The sequence below is a fragment of the Carassius auratus genome, chromosome 35 (genome assembly GCF_003368295.1).
Source record: "Carassius auratus strain Wakin chromosome 35, ASM336829v1, whole genome shotgun sequence".
Taxonomy (NCBI): domain Eukaryota; kingdom Metazoa; phylum Chordata; class Actinopteri; order Cypriniformes; family Cyprinidae; genus Carassius; species Carassius auratus.
The window spans coordinates 18,677,550-18,698,362 of record NC_039277.1 but is presented as its reverse complement, the minus strand read 5'-3'; the positions used below and the strand labels follow the sequence as shown (position 1 = coordinate 18,698,362).

Below are 20,813 nucleotides of genomic sequence, written 5' to 3'. Positions count from 1 at the left end.
TCGTCTGACATGGCGTCAAGAGTGACCAACTGAAAGGGAACAGTAGTTACTTTTAGTTTTAACCCTAACAAAAGGGCTCCTTGCATAGATTAGATTAGAAAATTTCAGAAAAAAAATAGCGTAGGCCTACATTAACAGTCAAAAGTTTTTGAACAGTAAGATGTTTCATGTTTTTTTTTTTTATTCTCTTCTGTTCAAGAAAAAGCCTGCATTTATTTGATCCAAAATTCAGCAAAACTACTACTATTGTGAAATATTTTTACCATTTTAAATAACTTAGTTTTATTTGAATAATAAAATGTAATTCATTACTGTGATGCGTAGCTGTATTTTCTTTAAAAACACTAAGACTTTCACTGTTCAAAAACTTCTGACTGGTAGTGTATTTATTTGCAAGCTTGTTCATTATTCCTGAATAACTTTCAGTCTAGGCTTAACTCTTAAGTTGGCAGCCCTGTTTGAACTTATTGACGTTTTAGGTTTTTCTGAACAACATTTACAAAATTCACTGTAGCATTCATGTTACAAGTTAATGTAAGATATTTTGCTCCAAACCACTGGTTAATGAGATGAAGTGAGAGAAATAAGTTTCAATATACTGACATTGGATGTTACAATATGTATAGCTAATGTGGGGTAATGTAAAGTAATCAGCAATCATAGGATTTATTAATGCTTTTTTTATGCCAGGTTGGAGTTATACACTGATTGTCTGTCATGGTCTATGGACCTCCTGAATTAGCCTTGAGAACCCCGTCTATAAAACTTTAGCTCCGCTACTAGTGGTCCGTGCCATTTGTGTTCCCTCCTCAGAGAAAACTCTTTCAAAAACATGTCTTAGAGAAAGTTTAACAGTGCTCTTAAAATCCTGCCCCATGAAAACATACAGAATGGGGTTCAGACAGCTGTTGAAATACGCCAAAGAGACAGTCAACGGATCCACTGCCAAAGCTACCAAGGAACTTGATTTCTCTCCGTACATTATTACCAAGTGCACTATGTGATACGGCAGCCAGCACAGAAAAAATGTCACAATTACAGCCAGCATGATGCGAAACGCTCGTCCAGAGTGAAAATGTCTCCTGCCTAACTTGCGTGCGATGAATCCGTAGCATGTTGTGATGCATATGAGAGGAACCAAAAAGCCAAACACAAATCTGATGACGCTTAACGTTGGCATTGGCTCTTCATCAAATTTATAAAACAGGCAGCGCTTTTTGCCATCGTCTGTATTAGTCTTTCTTAACATCATAAAAGGGATACTGAGAATTAAAGCCAGAATCCAGGCCGCTGCACAGGACAGTCGTGCGATGAACAAGCTGCGATGATTCTGAGCCCAAACCGGTGTGATCACCAGAGTAAACCGATCCAGACTAATCAAGGTGAAGGTGAAAACGCTGGCAAACATGGTGATGAGCATAACGAAGGGGAGAATCTTGCACACGAAGACAGATTCATAAGGCCAGTTTTCTTCAAGAGAGTTTTCTGCCACATAGTAAAGAGTGGAAAGGCAGCAGAATAAGTCAGCAATCGCTAGATTGAGAAACCCTACTGTATTAACAGTCCTCTTCATCTTCAATCCAGCAACATACACGACAAAGGCATTTCCAGGAACACCGAGGATCAAGGTCAGGTAGAAGAAGACCAGAGAAATCACTATTGTAGATCTCCTCAGCTCTGAATTAGAACAATCCTGACAATCATCATAGAAATAATTGTAATAGTCAAAAGAATAAAGATTGCCAGAATATTCAGGATCTTCATCTGTCAGGTTGATAAGGCTGGAGTTGGTGATGATCATAGTGCTCCTATAAATATCACATATTATCAGTGTCATTTCATTTATTAATTTATTTAGCAGATTTTTAAATAAATGTACAAATATATATTTAAATAAATAAATGTATTTATTCATTTACTTGCTAAAACCTGCTTACCTCTATAAAGAAGAATCACAGAAGTGGGAGAAGATCCTACTGACTTGACGAAAGAACTACAAAGAACCTTTAGGGTGATTTTTTTTTTTTCCACGTGACGCAAACTAAAAGATTTCTGAGAAAACATTTGATGACGCAGTCTACCACATTCTCGTTCCCCTTTTAAAGAGAAAATTTACAAGAAAGGCAGTAATTTCAACCGTGGTTATCCATAACTTACATCTGCCTTACAGAAATTCATAATGTTCATTTTCATTATGAAGTTGTATACCACAGTGTAATATAGTATATAACATGTATTTATAGTTCACATCACTATTAATGTTTTTTATATACATACACACACATATACATATACACACACACACACACACACATATATATTATATATATATTATATATATATATATTATATATATATATATATATATATATATATATATATATACACACATACATATATACACACACACAATTGCATAATAAATGGAAAGAAAATAGAATACAAAATGATTAGAAAGGAAGTTAGATTTATTAAGAATAGAATTAGAATAGTGAGTGTTAAAAAAAGTTTAAAAAAGTGAAGCGACATTCAGCCAAGTATGGTGACCCATACTCAGAATTTGTGCTCTGCATTTAACCCATCCGAAATGCGCGCACACACACACACACACACTGTGAACACAAACACACACACTGTGAGCACACACCCGGAGCAGTGTTCATCATTTATGCTGCGGCACCCGGGGAGCAGTTGGGGGTTCGATGCCTTGCTCAAGGGCACCTAAGTCGTGGTATTGAAGGTGGAGAGAGAACTGTACATGCACTCCCCCCCACCCACAATTCCATCCGGTCCGAGACTAGAACCCACAACCCTTCGATTGGGAGTCCAACCCTCTAACCTAACCATTAGGCCACGACTTCCCCAATGTTAGAGGGTCAAATAAAGATGGAAGAGATGTGTTTTAAGGCGATTATTGAAGATGGCTAAGGACTCAGCTGCTCGGATTGAGTTGGGGAGTTCATTCCACCAGAAGGGAACATTTAATTTAAAAGTCCGTAAAAGTGGCTTTGTGCTTCTTTGGGATGGCACAATCAAGCGACGTTCACTTACAGAACACAAGCTTCTAGAGGGCACATAAGTCTGAAGTAACACATTTAGGTAAATGGGTGCAGAGCCAGTGGTAGTAAATAAACTTTTCTAGCTAAATGATTATATGATCAACTCAATTATATTATCAATGAAGCTAATTTATGATTACAAACACGCAAAATGCTATTAAAAGTACAAAAAAATCATATAAATAACTCTGTAAGTAATCATGACTCCCGTTGTGATGATTCGATTCACAATTATTCCAGTAAATGTTTTCTTCTTCTAATGTTCAAGACTTCTTCAATTTTGTTACTTCATCATGCGTCAGCAACATTTCAAACATGGATGGGTTGTGAAACATTATGACCAACTCTGTAAAGTTGGTTAAGCCTTCTATCGCACAAGGGAATTCTTAAATTGAAAAAAAAAAAAATACTTATGTTAGAATAAAATAGCAATTTAAATAAATGGAGTCAATTCATTTGCATAGCATTTTATATATACAATTGTTTACAGGAGGTCATAAGGATAATTTATAATATATTATTGTTTGTTTGTAATTTAATATTGTATTTGTACAATGTGGTCATTAAAAAGAAAAAAAAAGTTGTATACATTAAGTAACGGTGTACCAACGGATGAAACATTTTTAACAGTCAGTAGAAGATTGTTGATGTAAACTCTTTTATTTGAGCAAAGTTAAACAACTTGACTCCATAAAAGAGTGATGATAACCAAGTCTCTAACTTCCATGGCTAATGAGAACTATTTTGGATCATTTTAATGCTTTGGGGGAGCTTTTGACATATTCTGTGGTGTGACACGCCAAACCTCCTCACCTAAAACTATTTTAAACAGCATTTTGCTTATTTTTAAATGAATATTATGCATTTATGAGATCATATTAATTGAAAGACTAATATTGCTAGGTTTAGTGCACAGATGTTTACAATGAATAGGGATGGGAAAATAGTGATTAAAATGAAGAACTGAAGTTTAATAACAAATGCTAACTTACCAGCTGAAGTTCCTGAGATCTAATACACGTTCATTAAAGGGTTAATGAATGATTATTTTGTTTCTGTTTTGTTCTTCTTTTTTTTTTGCCTTCATAGTTCACTGACAAGGTGTGTACTGTAAATATGATTGACTATCAGCAGTTATATTACCTTGTTTGAATTTTAGCGATTCCGATTCTTATCGATTCCTAGTTTCGATTCCAATAAGATAAAAAAATCCAATATAAAAAAAATTAAGTCACACATTTAGATGTCAAACATTTTTACAAAGCATTCATAGCATAGCAAACCATAGCAAAAACAACTAGATTAATATACATTTCAAATATTAAAGTGTTAAAGACAAGTCAGTAATAAGATAGGAACAAACAAATCATTTAGCAATATCATAAATAAATACAACTAAACAAAATTTCAGGTACAGAAACTGTAATTAAAAGTTTAAAAACACTGCATAGTTTTCTTTTTATAAATAAAATAAAGATTAATCAAGTAAAGTTATTAAATATATTCAGTCAAGACCAGTGAATGATTTTCTTTTGTTCTTTGATTAACATTAATGACAGGCAGCGCGTTTATTAGGCTGTTGTCTCTTTAAGCAAAAATACTGCACGTGTGTTTTCTTTCTCATCTGTTTATGTTCACGTAAGACAAAAACGGATATTTAAAAAAAAATCTATATTTTGTAAAAAAAATTAAAAAATTAAAAAAAATAAACCTGAACTATAATCTAAACATCTGTATTTTCATACAATTTCATAAATAAGTAGGCTAATGAATAACTAATGTTTAAAAAATATGATATAAACTATTATAATATATAGTAAGAGCTAAGCTAAGCAATAAAATAAAAATAAAAAGGCACAGGTTAGGTCGAGGTGTAAAGCAAACAGCTAAAACTCCAGTACTACGTTTTTATAAACTGTGGACCCCAGGAAACGTTACTTAAAAAAATAAATTAAGCTTTTAATCTTTACAGTAATTTAATTAATATTCATATGTATATTAATATTATATATTCAAATTTATTTATACAGTGGCCACTTTTTTTTAAATTGTTTTGGGGGGGGGGGGGGTAGAGTATTTTTCTTTTTCGGGGGGGGGGGGTGAATGGAATCAGCCGTTTTGAACGAAAAGTTTGATTTGAACGATTCAGTAAATACTTAAACCATGGATTTGCTGTCATTATTTAAGCATGAAAGGCCTAAACCAGACAAGGTGCCAGCACTAGCCTACTACCAGCACAAAATCACATTTAGCAAAATATTTACCAAAATTAATCAGTTTCACTTAATAAGCTAAAATTCATGTCACAGTTTCCCCCAAATTTTGAGGTGAAAATGAGGAAGATGTAAAAAAAATCATGTCAGTTCTTGTCCCAGAATGTATATATTTTTGTTTGTAATTTCACAGTTGCAATACCATTACATGAAAGCTCCGCTTTTCTATCGCGAATGTGCCGAATCTGCGGATGTAATTACACCGCTAGGTGAAAGAGAAAGAAAAGGGGAGGGGGAGGGTGTAAGCAGGGGAACCAATCAGCATCGAGTGTTCACTTTCAGCGCTGAGGAGTGCTGAGAAAAGTAACATCATGGAGGATGCTAGACTCCCTCAGTCCAAACTCTAGATGGCAGTGTTACATTTCGGAATGACACACCAATACCGTACACACACACACACACACACACACGAAGCCCACTGAAACCCCTACAGATGAAGAACCACAGCCAAGTACTAGTGAACTGCTCACTGATTCATACTATATAATGCAGTACAAAAAATAGAATATGCAATCTCAAACGATAACTGAATTATTGTCACATGATCTCATTGTATTGCATGCTTAGTTCAATGGGTGTCATCATCCAGTCATCAAAAATTCCATTTTAAATCAAATTTTTCACTTTTGGCAGGTGGAGAATGTGCAGTTGCATATTTCGTCAAGATGAAAAACTAGGTGCTTTTGAATGCATTGCATTGTGTATAGCAAATGTAGCAATTCATTTAAGTATTCAATCAATGCATACTGAAAAACTGCATGCTGGGCACAGTGTACAGACTTAAAATGCTTCATATATATTACTTAAATAAATGCATGCATAAATAAATAAACAAATGCATAAATAAATGAATAATGTACACACTCTTTATTATCAATGCACATTATCATGCAGCCTATTTTGGCAAATGAAAGAGTTAATCTAAGTATTAAGTGAGTGCAGAAAAGCTGCACACAGTTCAAATAGTATGGCAGTATATTATTCCAAAAACATCCATTCTCACTTGCATGCTTCATAAATGCTGTTGATTGCTGATATTTGTAGACAAATTTGGCTAAATTTTTGTTCTCTTTCCTGCATACTTAAATGCATGAATAAATAAATAGAATGTATGCACTGTTTATCATTAATGCACAGCTAGGCCTATAAATTTTAGCAAATGCAGCAGTTATTGTAGTATTCAGTGCATAGCCTACAGAAAAGCTGAATACTGTGCACAGATTTAAAACAACAAAATAGTACAAATAGTACTGGAGTATGCTAGTCAAGACACATGCATGCTTCATAAATGATGATTACTGCTATTTTTAGAAACATGTCAAACGTTTTTGTTCTCTTTCTTGCTCAGTGGAAATGTCATTTCTAGACTTGATGTTGAGTTTAAAATCACCAAATGTGGTGTCATCTGTGCTGGTTATAACATGCTGTATGGTTCAAGTGATAGAAGTTGTGAATTTCATAGCTCCAGCAGACACGTTTCCCCCTGAGGAGATGTTCTCTTGAGATCCGTGCTGCCTCGGGGTAAGTGGATATTAGGTTCAGACAAAGAGACCGGTGAGGCGACTTTATTGACTGGGTGGAAACAGCCAGGACTGAGTGATTTGTCTCCAAAAATAGAAGAGACTTGAGTGCAAAAAGCCAATGAAGGATCCTTTGTGGTTATCAGAAAAGCTTTTTATCAATACTTACAGATTGTTAACGGCACTAGATTTGGTTTGGATAAGTCTGATGCCGTCACACACTGTTGTTAAGTTTGACAACTGTTTGATTCTCACAATCTTCCAGGATTTGGGTTACTAACGAACTCCATCTGGGCTTTAGGGAAGGGACGGGACTGAAGAATAGATCTGGTTTGGTGCCTTGAGGATGAGGTGAGATTCTGTGACCTGCAAACTCACACAGAGCGTTAATGACAGATGAGCTTCAGCGACAGGTAGACTGAAAACAACCAGACATCGATGGTGTGTGTTTGTTTGTAGATGAACAAATGAAATAAAAATCTGAAATTACAATTCAGATGATTAAGTAAATGCGTAGTATTTATTTGTTTTAAAAAAATAAAATATATGATCATTAACCACTGATAATTATTATTTTTTAAATGCAATATAATTGAATTGCAAGTACTTCATTTTTGGAATCTGATTGTGTAATCCAGATAACATGTAATCATTTACCACGGCGCTGCACATATCGTATTATTAATGCATTAAAAACAAACCAACTAAAGCTTCTTCGTGAGCTCTGAGGTAAGGATTCCCCTGAGCCCTTGGGATATTGTCCGGCTCTTTTGCATCACCGCCGATGTGATTCATGAACTAACAGCGTTACTTAATTAAGAAGCCCATAATCCACGGCGTCTACAGCTCTCTGTGTTAAACACAACTCCAGCCTGGAGGGAAACAAGGTGTTAGCATCTTAAGACGGAGTGTAATCCCAGAGACGGAGGAAATGATGGATCTCAGGATCAGTGTGTTACTCCTGGAGTAATCAGTCCAGGCCTCTAGTCTCTGCTCTCCTCCAAACCCCCACACACCAATCTCTCAATCACTCCTCTGTCTCACTCCCACTCACACTGGGCTTCCATCTCTCATACGCCTGCAATTTACACACTCGTGTTGGACTTGTGTTTTCATGCAAAACTGACTAATCACCCAAAAATGAAAATTTGCTGTTAATTTACTCAGCCTCAGGCCTTCTATTACATAACACACTTTTTCTTCAGTAGAACAGTGAAGAGGATTTTGAGCTGAAACCATGGTTCTTGGTTATTCATTACATGCAAGTCAATGGCTACCGTCACTTTTAGACTTACATACATTCATTTGAATCAGTTGGGGAGTTCTGAGCGTGTTCGCGAATCATTTGAATCATTTCGGGAGTTCGGAGCGGTGTTCCCGAATCATTTGAGTCAGTTTGGGGATCGCAAATCATTTGAATCATTTCGGGAGTTCGGAGCGGTGTTCGCGAATCATTTGAGTCAGCTTGGGGATGGCAGCGGGTTCGCGAATCATTTGATTCATTTTGGGGATCGCGAATCATTTGAATCATTCCAGGAGTTCGGAGCGTGTTCGCAAATCATTTGAGTCAGTTTGGGGATCACAAATCATTTGAATCAGTTCGGGAGTTAGGAGCGTGTTCGCGAATCATTTGAGTCAGTTCGGGAGTTTGCAGCGGGTTCGCGAATCATTTGAGTCATTTTGGGGATCGCAAATCATTTGAATCATTTCGGAAGTTCGCAGCTGGTTCGCGAATCATTTGAGTCAGTTTGGAAGTTTGCAACCCCAGCAGCAATTTCAACGTTGATTCAACATTGAAACAACATCAGGTACCATGGTTGAATCAACTTTCGATTTTGCAAATAGTCTAGAATTATTTTTTAATTCAGTTTATTTTTAATTTAATTATTATTTATTTATTTAGGTAAATATTTAAAATTGGTCTATTTTGTTACTGAGGAATTTTTTTTTTTTTTTTGTTTAATGTTTGAAGAAAAGAAGGCATTCTTAAGCAGTATAGGCTAATTTTCCTTTGAACATGAAATAAATCCAGGTTTATTATTATTATATCATTCATTAGGCTATACTATAGCCTAATAGGTATATTTTTTTATTTACATTTCTTACTTTTTTACTGTATTTCTATGTTCTAAGTTCTTTGTTCGTTCCTTTCATCCATCTAATTAAATGCAAATAAAACGAAACATTGGTTTCTTTTTTAAATTTATATTCAACAGGGAAAAAATAACATAGCAGGCAGAATATGCAATGCATTTAAAAAAAAAAAAAAAAAACTTATAGCCTACTTTACCCGCGGGATTTTGTAGGCGGTAGCGGGACGAAACTTGATCGTTTGCGCGCGGGAGCGGGAGAAAATAACATATATTTTTGCGGGAGCGAGATAAAATCTTGCGAGAGCTGGACGGAAAAATCCACCCTGCGCGGTCTCCACACACAAGCGCCAGCATGCTTAGCCTTTTCCTGCCCAACCGAGGACCCCAGCTCTCCTTTGATTATTCCCAACTTTGAGAAGCTCCGCTCGCCAGAGTCATTGGACATCATCATGCACAGATAGATGCGATAACCAATTTCGACATATGGAAACGTCTGAGAAAGATTTAACGATGACAAAAGCTCGTACAAGCTCTGCTGAGTCGTTCACAGTCACCGGTTTCTGAGTGCAGCAAACTCAGATCAGCTGATTTTGACCGATTAATAATCTTGTCCGATTAAAAGTTGTGGAGTGAGGGGAACTAAAACAAATTTCCCAGAAGCTGAACAGTTTTAATTTGCTATTAACCTCAAAATAATTATTGAATGAAATTTGGAGTCCAACTGTCGGACGCATATACAGCGTTACTTATTATACATGTACTATTATTCTATATTCTTTATATTAAATAACATTTAAGCATCCAGATACTTCGGGAACATGGAAACATTTGGATTCGTGCCGAATGAGAGAGGTAGGCGTCAGCTTCAGCTTACATTCATTTGTTTTTGGATTGAGGTTTTAGCCTAAACTTTAGAGGATTTGATTGGAAGAGAAACTAATAACTGTTTATAATGTCTATAATGTTATTAAACATTTTGCTTTAGACTACAGGCATTTTAGCCTTCATTATTTCGGAAAGTAATAGGGCTAATAAAATCCAATGTGAGCCGAGACTTACGTTTTTTTTTTTTTTTTACTCAAAACGCAATCTTATACAAGTGTTTTTTTTAGCAATGCAGTAAACATTTTTTAATATTTTAAAAATACTTTTAAAGTGTTTTTTTTTTTTTTAAGTAGTAGGCCTAGCTTACATTTGGACAAAATCTGGTGCAAGCTGTAAACTGTAAGCGTTAGATCTGTATTTTCTCCTTTTTTTTTGAGTAAGGAAAACGCTATACTTTATTATTATTATTATTAAATTATTAGGCAAATAATATTGTTTTTTTTTTTTTTAAATAACGTTATTAACCGGTATTTCTTCCTCCAAAACCGGTTTCGGAACGGTGTCAGAGGAACGCAGAACAGAAACGTTAAAATATCGATTCTGCTCGAAGTGAACCAATTGATTTTTTTTTTCGTTTTCAAGCCCTGGTATTAACATTAATTAGTTTAATTTATTCACCTGCATAACTAGAGGGGGCCTGACACGTTGAGAACCATGGCTTTAAACAATCCTATTCATTTTCATTTATTCATTAAAATTGTACCGACACTTATATGTTTCAGAAAACCCTTTGAAACTATTATAAGAATAAAAAACATATATAACACACCTAATGCATCAGGAAAGTGTGGAAAAATCTCTAAAAGACAGATATTTCACATATAACGTTAACTTACAGCAACACATAAGGTGAGCATCTAACTTGATCATCTGTGATAAAGCAACGCAAAAAATACACACACGGGTATTTATTTATCTGCAGGTTACATGTCCTTTAAGCTACCCATTTGTAAACTCTGGTTATACTTTACTATTTTCAAAAGATAATAAAGATAATGTTAACGATTTTCTTACCTCATTTTGCCAGTATGTTTGCAGGACCTCACAGAACACCTGACCCTTCTTGTGTTCTCCATTGACATGTCACGACTCAAATTCGCTCAAAATAAAAAATATTTACAGGGAAATTAGAACGACAGAACACTGAATTAAATTGCAATGAAGTTACAAACGATCCACATCATTAAAGAGAATAAGCTCCGAAATATATAAAATAAATAAAAACGAGGATCAATCTGAAACTTTTCAAGTGCAACAATAAAATTAGCCTACACACGATCCACAACATAATTAAGTTGCAAAGAGCATAGGCTCAAACATAAAATAAAATGAAAGAGGATGCATCTGGAACTTTTCGAGCGCAGCGCAAAAGTCTCGCATGCAGCGAGAGAGAGATTTCCTCAAGATTTTTTATTTGCTCATTTTCTTTCTCTATTCTCTTCGTCTCTGTTGCCTCCAAATCCTCACTCTCTCTTGGCCCCTCTCCTCCTGACTAACAACTTTATCATAAAGATGTCCGACTTGACAGTTTCTCTGATTTCAGCCAGTTAAGCATATTTATATTATATATTATGGAATGAATGAAACGAGTCGGCACGCTTATTAGCCTGCAATACATAAAAGAAGAACAGTGAGTTGAAGACAGCATCTGTCTTCTACGTTTCCATCGAAAGCTAATAAATTATATATCTATTTTTTTTATTTAAAATAAAAGCGATTACAAATGAAATGTTTACTGTTCATGTTTTTTTATTGTATGGAAAAATCCCATTTAAAAAAAAAAACAGACCGCCATTACATTTGCGCGCACCACACTTTGGGAATCCCTGAACTAAACGATCATGAAGTCGCTGGAGAATATACTGCTTTAGATATTCCTAAATTATAAGAAGAGAAAGATGCATTTCAATGTACAGACAATATATTTACAAATTAAACAGAGTTTCTAAATTTCTGATGTTGTTTATCTTGATCGACCTACATTGCTTCAACATAGTTGTTAACAATGACTACGTTTTCGTAAGAAAGTACACACTGACCTAATAGACATCAATTTATAAAACAAGATTATTTAGAATTCTAATTTCACAACTCTCAATGATACTTTTGTCTTTACAGGTCTTTCTTTTTACGATCCTGATTGTGGTTTAATTTATAATTACTGTAGCTGTCCTATTACAACTGTATTTTTTTCTAACTCGAAAAAGCGTCTTGATTGAATGTGTAAACGATAAAATGTGTAAACTCAGACTTTTATGTAATAAACTAAACTCTTACCCGTGCTTCCCGTTCTTCATTCGCCTTAATTTCCGTTCTAATGGGCTAGGTGCAAAAGATGGCGCCCGTGAGCTTCAGCGACGCGAGTGTGTGCGTACTTATTTCCGGTCTTGCGACGCTCGCATTGACTGTAAAGGCGGGCGTACACGGTGCGAATTCGGTGCGAATTCGGATGGTCGGAAGATCGTATGTCCACGCACACGGCACGAGTGAGTTTATCTGAAAATCGTACGGACGAGATGATATACGACACGATTTTACAACCTGAGAATTCCAGAAGCAATCGCACGAAGTTGATAGACGCGTTCGACTTGAAGCAGCGCTGCACGCACAGAAGGATCACTGTATCACATTACCGCGAGAGCGATAAGAGAGCACACATATCCAATGCATTCGAATCGCTCTCGCCGTACTTTGATGTCATACAGGTGATCATTCTGTGCGTGCAGGGTGCTTCAAGTGGAACGCGCCTAATATAACTGCTCTCCCTCTGAGCCGTGACTGTTTCCTACACGTACAGGTTATTTTTCAGCAATAGGAAACCGGGACGTTTGGTTACCCTGTGTGTGTGTTCTTGTATATGGTATATAAATATCTGAAATGGGTATTAAAATGTAAACATGGTTTGTGATGACAATTACTGTGCCCTCGTAAACCAAATGACTTAAAAAAATACTATACGGTTTTTAATAGAAATATTAAACATGCTTTTTTCGTGATGGATAGAGGTAGTGTATGGGGATATACAGTAGGCTATAGAATACCGTTACGTTTATGGAGAGTCCCTGTAAACTACATGCATGTGTGAGCGAGAGAGAGGGAGAGAGAGAGAGAGAACTAAAAAGGCATTGGAATACGTTGCTAGAAACATCATACAGCGCTCGCTGTTCCTGACAGACTTCAGCTGCCGTCTTTGTCTTTCGTCTTCTGTGGTTTTCCTAGTTCATGATTGGTCAACTTCAGATAAATAAACAAATCGGCTCGTTCAACCGCACAAATGGCACGAATTCAAACCAATAGCTCAGGAACTTTTTAGACATGTTTAAAAATGATCGGGAGGTCGGGAAGTGCTCGTAATTCATCGCAAATGATACGAGCCGCGACCATACGAGAATACGCGGTGTAACACGGTGCGATTTTTGCTGTCGTACGAGTTCGCATGCGATTTTTTTCAATCGTGTGGAAATCGCATATGCTCGTATGGTCGCGGCTCGTATCATTTGCAATGAATTACGAGCCGAGCAGAGTGGCTTACGAGCACTTCCCGACCTCCCGATCATTTTTAAACATGTCTAAAAAGTTCCTGAGCTATTGGTTTGAATTCGTGCCATTTGTGCGGTTGAACGAGCCGATTTGTTGATTTATCTGAAGTTGACCAATCATGAACTAGGAAAACCACAGAAGAAGAAAGACAAGGACGGCAGCTGAAGTCTGTCAGGAACAGCAAGCGCTGTATGATGTTTCTAGCAACGTATTCCAATGCCTTTTAAGTTCTCTCTCCCTCCCTCTCTCTCTCTCTCCCGCTCACACACGCACGTAGTTTACAGGGAATCTCCATAAACTTAACGGTATTCTATACTGTATATCCCCATACACTACCTCTATCACGAAAAATGCATGTTTAAAATTTCTATTAAACACCGTATAGTATTTTTTTAAGTCATTTGGTTTACGAGGGCACAGTCCTCACAAACCATGTTTACATTTTAATACCCATTTCAGATATTTATAAACCATATACAAGAACACACACACAGGGTAACCAAACGTCCCGGTTTCCTATTGCTGAAAAATAACCTGTACGTGTAGGAAACAGTCACGGCTCAGAGGGAGAGCAGTTATATTAGGCGCGTTCCACTTGAAGCACCCTGCACGCACAGAATGATCACCTGTATGACATCAAAGTACGGCGAGAGCGATTCGAATGCATTGGATATGTGTGCTCTCTTATCGCTCTCGCGGTAATGTGATACAGTGATCCTTCCAAGGGCGTAACTTTGGGTCTACCATTGGGGGGGTTAAACTTGCGGAATATTTATTAATTAATTAATTTATTGAATAATTTTCTTGTGTAAAAGGTAACATGCTAATTTACATAATTTAATTATGTACCCCCCCCCCCCCCCAAAAAAAAAAAAAAAAAAAACGGGTGACTGTATTGGAGCAAACAGCAACTTAAGTTACAATTCAGTGACATTGGTTCTACACAGTCCCTGGCACCCTCTGGCTTTACCTCACAGGGCACCGGCAAACCAACATCTAGCCAGCCAACTCCAGTCAACAAAACAGCATAATAACAAAAACAAAAATAACAGCATTAAAAACTTTCAAATGGAGAAAATGAAAGTACAATTATATCATCACTTTGCATGAAATAAGACTCAAAAGTAGATTAAAAAAATAATAATAATTGTGTTTGCATTTAGCCTCTGATAACATCAAATTCAGAAACTGAGAAAATACAAGTGTGGACTGACGTTAACCTTAGTTGTGCTTTGATTCATTTTGTCACTTTGCAAACTCTAATTATAATTATAATTTATTATAATCATCTCAAATTGAACCGGAGGTGGTAAATTCCTAATAATAATTTAACGTTATGTAATTTTTTAGGTATTTTAATAAGATAGATACCTAAAATACGTTTCGCATACAACTCAATTAACGCGATCATTATAAAGGTGTTAGAACAACAAAACGCATCCACTTGCACATATTTGACAATCAGAATATCAGATATATCCTGCTATAGCTAACAAATTTGTGAAATTAGAATAAAAAAGGAAATAATAGCAGATCATCAGTCATCAGCGCTGACAAGCAATGAATGATTCGTCTCCATGGGAACCATAAAGCGATACTAAGATCAATAACGTTCGCCTTGAAAAACTTTTAAACTTACGTGTGAAAAGGTTAAGTAAGGCTTACATTTAAATGTGTCTTTGTTTTGTTTTGAGTGTATGGTCAATAAATAAAGTAATTAAAAAGATGTGCACAAAACATGTTTGTCATGTCTCTACTCCCCACACTTTGAGAAACGCTCAGTTAACTTAACAGCCAATTTAGCGGGGTACCTCCGTTTGGTCAGGATTTTCTTTTCTTTTTTTTCTTTTTTTGGCTGGTGTCGACAAACAATGAAAAATTGTTGTCTGGCTGCCTTTCAGTGTCCTTTTCATCTTTCCATCAGCTTTTTCCACCCATTCATCCCAGGGACTGCGCAAAATAGTGAACAAACTTGGTAGAGAAAGCCGGTTGGGTAATACCAAGTAGTCGGTGCGGTGGGCGGGGGGTACATTACAGATTATTAAAAATATGATACTATCTTTCTTGCTGGCAAATGAAATAAAGAAAACGAACAAAAGTATTTATTCTGAATATTTCATATTATTTTAATCTGAATGGTTTGATGATATTGAGGGGGTTATATTAGTTGGATCTGATTTTTGGGGGGGTCATGACCCCCCTAACCCCCCTGCAAATTACGCGCATGGATCCTTCTGTGCGTGCAGCGCTGCTTCAAGTCGAACGCGTCTATCAAGTTCGTGCGATTGCTTCTGGAATTCGCAGGTTGTAAAATCGTGTCGTATATCATCTCGTCCGTACGATTTTCACATAAACTCACTCGTGCCGTGTGCGTGGACATACGATCTTCCGACCATCCGAATTCGCACCGTGTACGCCCGCCTTTAAGGGAAACTTACATAGGAAACTTGGCTAGATGTATATAATTAATGATTTTCGAATTTAACAGCCGATAGTGGTATATCAAAAACATGGGGAAACATCCTCCCTATATTTTGCGTACCTCTGTGTGGAAATTCATCAAGATACAAAGCGGAGATTGCTTTATTCTTCTGTTGATTATGCGGATCAGCGTCAGGTCCACAGGGATTTCTTCTTTCAAACACAAACCACTCAAATATGCAATACTTTTCAATTTCGAAGAGCTGGTTTTGTTCTGACTGTTATGTAGGATAAATGTTTCTGACTGTCAAACAAGACGCACAGAGATTTCTGATAAAGCATGTTTTATTAACTTTATTTGATGAGATAATTTATAACTAACTGTACAATTAAACGTAATATAATTATGGTAGGTTTGCCTTAAATAAATGATCGCTGTTTGCATTCATGTGTGTTTTTATCTGTTTATTTGTTTTGTGAAAGATCTGCAGCATAAATCATTATCTGTCTATGAGTAGCCATTTATATTGTTATTCTTTTGCATTAATTATCAGATTAAACAGATATTAAAATTAGCCACGTATTTTTTACTGTGTAAAATAATAAAATATGTTGTGAAAATAACGATGAAATAGACTGATGTATGTGTACAATTGAGAAATGGATACTTCTGAAGATAAATCGCAGCCCACGTCTCAAGAGGTAAATATTTAATATAAAAAATATATAATAATAATAATGCAAACATTTTCGAGAAATAAGTAATTTGTACATTTACATATTTGGTAAGATAAAATACATTATATAGCTGTGTATACACACCATGAGTTCAAGTTTCATTTCGTGAACAGTGTATTTAATTCATTCACCGGACCCAAACATACACACGTTTCAAATCCACTGGCTCAGTTAACATTTGTAGTATAGTGATAATAGCAGTGTATATCTTATTTGCATATTAAGTGATATTATAAATCCTGTAAACATATAGAAGGTAATATTTGGACTTCTCTGGTTCTCTGCACTGACTTTAAGCACAACCGGAAATATCTACGCACACACTCGCAAGACCGGAAATCCAAGATGGCGGAGATTTGCAACTAGCCCATTAATCCATATTGCGCAAAAGGCACACACTAAACTTTCCTTTACCTTTCCTCACAGTAATTGTCGCCTCCTCTCCCCGTATAGCACAGTTTCAACGCTTTTTTTTATTTTCGTCGGTGGGAAAACTATGAAATGATAAATACGTTTTTTTTGTTTTTGTTTTTAATTAGAACACAAAGGCACACTATACACATCTGAATACTTTTGGTCTCCGCCATTTTTCGGCAAGCGAATGAACGCTATAGCGCTTTCACTGGAAAACAACATCTGGGATTCGGAGCGAGTTCACAAAACATTTGATTCAGATCAGGCCTTTCGGGCGGATTTGGATTATATAATGTACTTGTCTAGATCAACTTTTAATAAAGAGAAAACTGGTATAGAGACAGATATTTGTTAATAGCCTGTCAGTAATCCCACAGTCCATAGCATCAGTAACTGTATAATTTAGTAAGGGGAAATTAAAACAAAATAGGATGAGTTTAAATTTTTATTTTATTTTTTGTAGCAATGGTCATCTTAACCTCTGTGCAGTGTTCAGGGTATTTCAGGACCCCAAATTAAATTCTAGTTCTAATACTGCATGTTTATTTGAGTGGAATATTTCGATATTCATGTAAGGAAACGAAGCCATAATTTGATAAGTTTATATTTATTCATTTAGCAGATGCTTTTATCCAAAGCGACTTACAAATGAGGATAAAAAACAACACAACAAAAAGAGCAACAAAAAGTTTAGAAGCGAGAATAAAGGAGATGCATGCAAAATTAAGGCAGATATTTTCTGATATGTTAAGAAATAATATAAAATAAAAATGCTAAAAAATTTGCCAAAATATTTGACTCAAAAAGTCCAGATGATTCAAGCTGTTTGTGACTGTGAGTGTAACAGCAGCAGCAGAGATTATTAACCGTAAATGAAAACATTTAAAACGTTGATTCCTCGATTTAAAAAAATAAATAAAAATGTAGCAAAACATTACATTCAGATGATATGTGAGTTCAGACTGTGTGTGTTGTTTTGGAGCCAGTTCGCAAAACATTTGATTCAGATCGGGACCCCGAAGTGCGTTTCGCGAATCATTTGAGATCAGGCCTTTCGAGCGGATTTGTTTTCCTATCATGTACTTGTCTAGATCAACTTTTAATAAAGAGAAAAGAGGTTCAGAGACAGATATTTGTTAATAGCCTGTGTGGGACAAGGGGTCTTCACAGCCCCTGCAATACTCGCAGAGATGTAAGGTTTAAAGTGATGTTTATTTACAGTGCTCGAGAGGTGAAACAGTTCCAGCAAACACACGCACACACACACACACACACCCTCTTACCTCATCCTCCGTTCCCTGCTGGGTCGTTGGGTGCACACGCACGCCATTAGCACGCTGGTCATCATACACGCAAACATAGCCACTCCATTTCCATCCCCTTCAGAATCCTTGCTGCGCATAACAACATGCATACATACCTGAGTTGTGTTTGTTTCTGTTTCTATGTTTTATGTTTCGTAATGTTGTGTTAATACATACCTGTGTTCGGTGTTTATCAGCGTCTGTGTTGCCGGTCTTTCGCGTTGTTTCTCCACCATCGATTGACCGAACCCGAGCGCCACCCAGCGGCTTGGATAAATAGTGCCAGGACCGCTGTGTGTGGCCGCATCGGCGCGAAGCAACCGGAAGTCGGCTCGTCCATTGTCTTGGTTCGTTAGGGGGGATAATGGAAATTTGTCATTATTATTATGCTTAGTTTTATGTGTCTACATTTGTATTTGTTATTTTTAGTTTGGAGTTTGTTTTTGTAAATATTTTGCTATTTTTGTGTGTATATATTTTTGTGATGTTGTGAAAAGTATACATACTCACCTGAAATACTTACCCACTAAATTTATGTAATGGTTTTAACAAAAGGGGCGGGGCTTGGGCTATAAAGAGGAGCCTGAAAGAACTTTTGGCTGTCAGTTAACCTGCCGAGCGAGCTTGCAAGTGTGATGCCGTGAGAAATTTGTCATTGGAGGAGTTTGCGTAGATCTATTTATATTTGTTTTTGTTTCCTTTTGTATAGTGTTTAATGTTTCAGTTTTCTTTGTTACTTTTGTATATAGCTTTTGATCGTTTGTTTACTGGGACTGTTTCACCTCTCCAGCACTGTAAATAAACATCACTTTACACCTTACATTTCTGCGAGTATTGCCAAATTTTTTTTTTTTTTTTTTTTTTGGCAAACCCAGTTTCACCTGACAGGGGGCCCGTTGTCCCACAGCCTGTCAGTAATCCCACAGTCCATAGCATCAGTAACTGTATAATTTAGTAAGGGAAAATTAAAACAAAATAGGATGAGTTTCAATTTATTTTTTTTATTTTTTTTTGTAGCAATGGTCATCTTAACCTCTGTGCAGTGTTCAGGGTATTTCAGGACCCCAAATTAAATTTTAGTTCTAATACTGCATGTTTATTTGAGTTGAATATTTCGATATTCATGTAAGGAAACGAAGCCATAATTTGATAAGTTTACATTTACATTTATTCATTTAGCAGACGCTTTTATCCAAAGAGACTTACAAATGAGGATAAAAAACAACACAACAAAAAGAGCAACATAAAGTTTATAAGCGAGAATAAACGAGATGCATGCAAAATGAAGGCAGATATTATCTGATATGTTAAGAAATAATATAAAATAAAAATGCTAAAAATATTTGCCAAAATATTTGACTCAAAAAGTCCAGATGATTCAAGCTGTTCGTGACTGTGAGTGTAACAGCACCAGCAGAGATTATTAACCGTAAATGAAAACATTTAAAACTGATTCCTCAATTTAAAATAAATAAAAATGTATCAAAACATTACATTCAGATGATATGTGAGTTCAGACTGTGTGTGTTGTTTTGTCCGGGGCTCGTGGGACAGGCGTACTACTCTGGCTGTGACATCATCATCATCCTGGGGAGGGACTTTGAGAGGATTCAGATCATCCCAGGAGCCAAACACGGGAACATCTAGGTGGACACACACACACACACACACACACACACACACACACACACACGGTTCTGGCGTCCAAACAACATCAAGGTCTTTATAAACTGTTACAGCACTTACTCAGAGTGACACGTAGCATAGCTTTTAGCTTCATGGCTGCAGTTTGAGGTTCAGGAATTAGTTTTATTAATTTTTTTTTTTAGCCTTTATGTTTATGTCAGTTTTAATAATTCTAGCATTTTTACTTTTTTTGTAAAAAGTTACTACTTTAATTTTAGTACTGTTTTAATTTAATTTATAGTGCTTTTTACTTTACAAATCATTGCAAAGCAACTTTACAGAAAATTAAGTTTCTACAATATTTAGTAGTAGCTTACACGATTTATCTATATAATTTTACTTTGGCTTTATTTCAATTACAGAAAACTGTTTTTAGTAGTTTAAGTCTTAGTTAACAACAATGATGCATAGTTGGTTGCTTTGGGAATTAATAAAAGTTTAACTGTGCTTATTTTACACATGTATTTTTTAAAATAAAATGTAAAAATTATATATTTTTTGTACGAGTTTCTGTCTTCTGCTGAATGCTAAAAAGATGATGCTTTAAACACCAAACGGTTGATGGTACCCATTCACTTTCATAGTATTTGTTCCTGTAGCATAGAAGTCAATGGGTGCCGTCAACTGTTCGCTCTAACAAAAACATCTTCTTTAATGATCAGCAGAAAAAAATAAACACTTGTTCAGGCTGAGGAAGAGTAAACGATCGCAGGATATGATTGTTTGATTCCTCTCACACAGACAATACAGTTATATGAGTGTTAATATAAACTGTGTTTGAATATGAAGCGGTTTGTGTGTGAAGACATTTGTGAATCAACCGATCAGCTGTCACTCGATTTCAGAGCCGCTAACTAGAATAAGATCACAGCTATCTTGG

General features: G+C 36.0%; 1 protein-coding gene and 1 long non-coding RNA gene across 3 annotated transcripts; both read right to left on the bottom strand.

The window, feature by feature from the left end:
• Positions 1–325: 325 nt before the first annotated feature.
• LOC113054881 (C3a anaphylatoxin chemotactic receptor-like) lies at positions 326–1,998 on the bottom strand. The gene is made up of 2 exons (XM_026220661.1): positions 1,938–1,998; positions 326–1,808 (listed from the first exon to the last, which is right to left on the bottom strand). The coding sequence occupies exon 2, from the start codon at positions 1,799–1,801 to the stop codon at positions 758–760; it is 1,044 nt and encodes a 347-aa protein (XP_026076446.1). The 5' UTR covers positions 1,802–1,808; positions 1,938–1,998; the 3' UTR covers positions 326–757.
• Positions 1,999–5,177: 3,179 nt separating this feature from the next.
• LOC113054753 (uncharacterized) lies at positions 5,178–19,029 on the bottom strand. 2 transcript variants are annotated; one of them, XR_003277425.1, is made up of 4 exons: positions 18,425–19,029; positions 18,227–18,337; positions 10,845–10,929; positions 5,178–7,218 (listed from the first exon to the last, which is right to left on the bottom strand). It is a non-coding gene; the product is annotated as an uncharacterized LOC113054753 (long non-coding RNA). The 2 variants fall into 2 exon arrangements; XR_003277426.1 differs by lacking the exon at positions 10,845–10,929.
• Between the last annotated feature and the right edge of the window lie 1,784 nt (positions 19,030–20,813).